The sequence below is a fragment of the Penaeus vannamei genome, chromosome 3, assembly GCF_042767895.1.
Source record: "Penaeus vannamei isolate JL-2024 chromosome 3, ASM4276789v1, whole genome shotgun sequence".
Classification (NCBI taxonomy): domain Eukaryota; kingdom Metazoa; phylum Arthropoda; class Malacostraca; order Decapoda; family Penaeidae; genus Penaeus; species Penaeus vannamei.
The window spans coordinates 20,546,854-20,549,353 of record NC_091551.1 but is presented as its reverse complement, the minus strand read 5'-3'; the positions used below and the strand labels follow the sequence as shown (position 1 = coordinate 20,549,353).

General features: G+C 42.1%; 1 protein-coding gene across 1 annotated transcript in view; it reads right to left on the bottom strand.

Moving 5' to 3' along the window:
* Nucleotides 1–302: 302 nt before the first annotated feature.
* The window catches only part of LOC138859705 (uncharacterized), a 9,388-nt gene continuing 7,190 nt past the window's right edge, over nt 303–2,500 (bottom strand). The window contains exons 9-10 of the mRNA XM_070115599.1: nt 1,662–2,500; nt 303–1,490 (exon numbers count right to left, since the gene is read on the bottom strand). The exon at nt 1,662–2,500 is cut by the window's right edge and continues 362 nt beyond it. Of these exons, the coding sequence (XP_069971700.1) occupies nt 723–1,490; nt 1,662–2,500 (1,607 nt within the window). The 3' untranslated portion in view covers nt 303–722. The remainder of the gene's footprint in view (nt 1,491–1,661) is intronic.

Sequence of the window (2,500 nt, the reverse complement as noted above, 5' to 3'; positions counted from 1 at the left end):
TAAATTAATGAAATTGCATCCCAAGGCTAGATGTAACATTCTACAGAATATATATGGGATTATGCTGTTGCCCTAAATAAGTTAAATAACATTAAAGAACGAGAAAATGTGATTATAATATCTCTGGTATAATTGTTATAATATACTTTTCATATCACTGTTCAGTGTGAAAGCGAAATCAATCTTACTCCGATGTTTACATAAAGCTTCTTTTTCAGCAGAAAATTATTTAAATTATTTAAATTATTATAATTATTTAAATTATTGTTTGCAATCATTGCAAACAATAATTTAAAAGAACCGATGGATAAGGCAGTATATCAAAAATCTTTGAAATATAAATTTATTTTAGTATTGTAAACAGGCTTGAAAAGTAAGAATACTATGGCGTATGAGATTCTTATGGTTTTGAGGATTGATAAAATGAATAGAACGATAACTTTGAGAGATGTTTGAGTATACGAATATAAAGAGAATAGTGTAATGATAATAAACAAAATACAGACAAAAAGTTTATATAAATGTCATATATGAAACTGATATATCATAGGAATTCTACTAGTATCAACGCCAAAAGAAGGTACACCCATGATCAAATCGTGCACCTAAAGTTTAACTTCGTGAGTAGATTAATATATAGGCAATATATTTCTTTTAGTTGATCATACCAGGTAGTAAAATACCCTTCCCATACTTTTTTCTCACAGCAACTAAGCAGACAGCTATATCACAAACACATAGAGCCAAAATACCAGATTGAAGAGGATAACTAGAAAGGGAATGATAAACAGTCTGTAAATATTAAGGAAAGGGAGGAGGACCGCCACCCTGTTACCTCCGGGCGACACACTCTGCACCTTCACTTGCCTCACTTTGGGTAAGGTCTTGAGGCAGTGGACGGCCGTCGTGGTCTCCCTGATGAACACGTGCACCATGATGTTGGAGAAGAGGATGAATATGATGAAAAAGAACCAGATGTCGATGAGCTTGATCTCGGCGGTGGTCGGGAGGGATTTGGACACGTTGGAGAAGAGAGTGTAGAGGACGAGGAGCGTCGTGAGGGCCATCACTGCCCTGACGTTGAGGGCCTCGAGCTTGATGAAGAGCGTCGCCCAGCTCACCAGCAGGAGCAAAGCCGACGGCAGGAAAGTGGTCATCATGATCACGCCGGGGCGCCTCCTCAGATTGTACTGCAGGACCATCCTCCGAGGCCCCGACGACTCGCCGATCTGGACTTTCTGGACGGTGTACAGTGCCAGGTCCTGGGAGCCGACGTAAGCCACCCTCGCCTCTTCGTTGGCGAACCTGACGGAGTCTTCATATTTGGTTGGGAGAATGATTTCAATCGTGCAGGTCTGGACATCGAAGGGGTAACTAAAGTATGTGAATACACACATGAATGTTCCGGTGTAGTACTGGGTGATGGATAGGCTGTTGTTCGATCCAGAATAAATCAGGTCTAGAATGGAAATGATAAATTCGTTCAGAATCTACAAATCCATGCTAAGCATGAAACATATTGTTACAGATTACATAAGATTCGAATATCTATTCTAAAACAGTTCTTGAGATAAGGAGAATCCGGAAGCAATTAGTATAGTGAAACCTAGAGGCGTACAGTTACTCGTGCAAAACTTTCTTTTAATGTACAGCGCCTAGCTAATATCCTTTAAAGCCTGGAAGCCTGACTTACCCAAGTCAACATCATTGTAGTTAGACTTCTGAGGATCATTTACGGAAGCGATGAATATGTTCTCTTCAAGAAGGTTTTTCTCTCCGCGAGCCAAGTTCATGAACTGGTATCTTGGCGTCCATAATTTCTGTATTTCTTCTCTCGTTAGGATGGTGCCGCCTTTCTGTGTATGAAGGTGTTTCAGTAACACTCGATCATCTACCCAAGATAATGTTATCTGAAATTCTAATGTTACAACCATGTTGATATCTTCTACGTTGGCAATGCGGACGAGTTTAAAGTTTGGCTTCAGCTCGAGTATAGAATTGCCTGGCCCCGTCGGTGGCAGTTCCCTCTGGTATTCGTCCCCCACCTTCACCTTACGGCAATTCAGTTCGTCGGTCTTGTCGTAGCAGTCGTGGTAGAGGTTGCATCTTTTAGTATGAGGGACACATTGCCCTGAATCACACATGTATTGGCTGTTCGAACAGGCCGAGAGGCTCAGTGTGAGACTGCCTCCCGGTGGCCGCCCACACACGTCGGCGACAACTGTCCAGTCGTATTTCCCTAAAGGGTAAGAATATCTGCTTATCTTGGGAAGCCTCAATAGTGTTGAATTTTCAAGTGCATTACGCAGCACCCATGCATCATCACTGGCGTTGTAATGGATGACCATGTCGTAGTAACCATAGAACATTGGACGTCCGTGTACATAGCCATCCAGCCTGAAGTAGGTTTGGTATTCGCTGTCAAAGCACAGTCCCCTGAGACGCAGAAAGTTCTCAGTACGCACGGTGCAGGCTGAACACTTCCTGTTGGTGGTCTTGC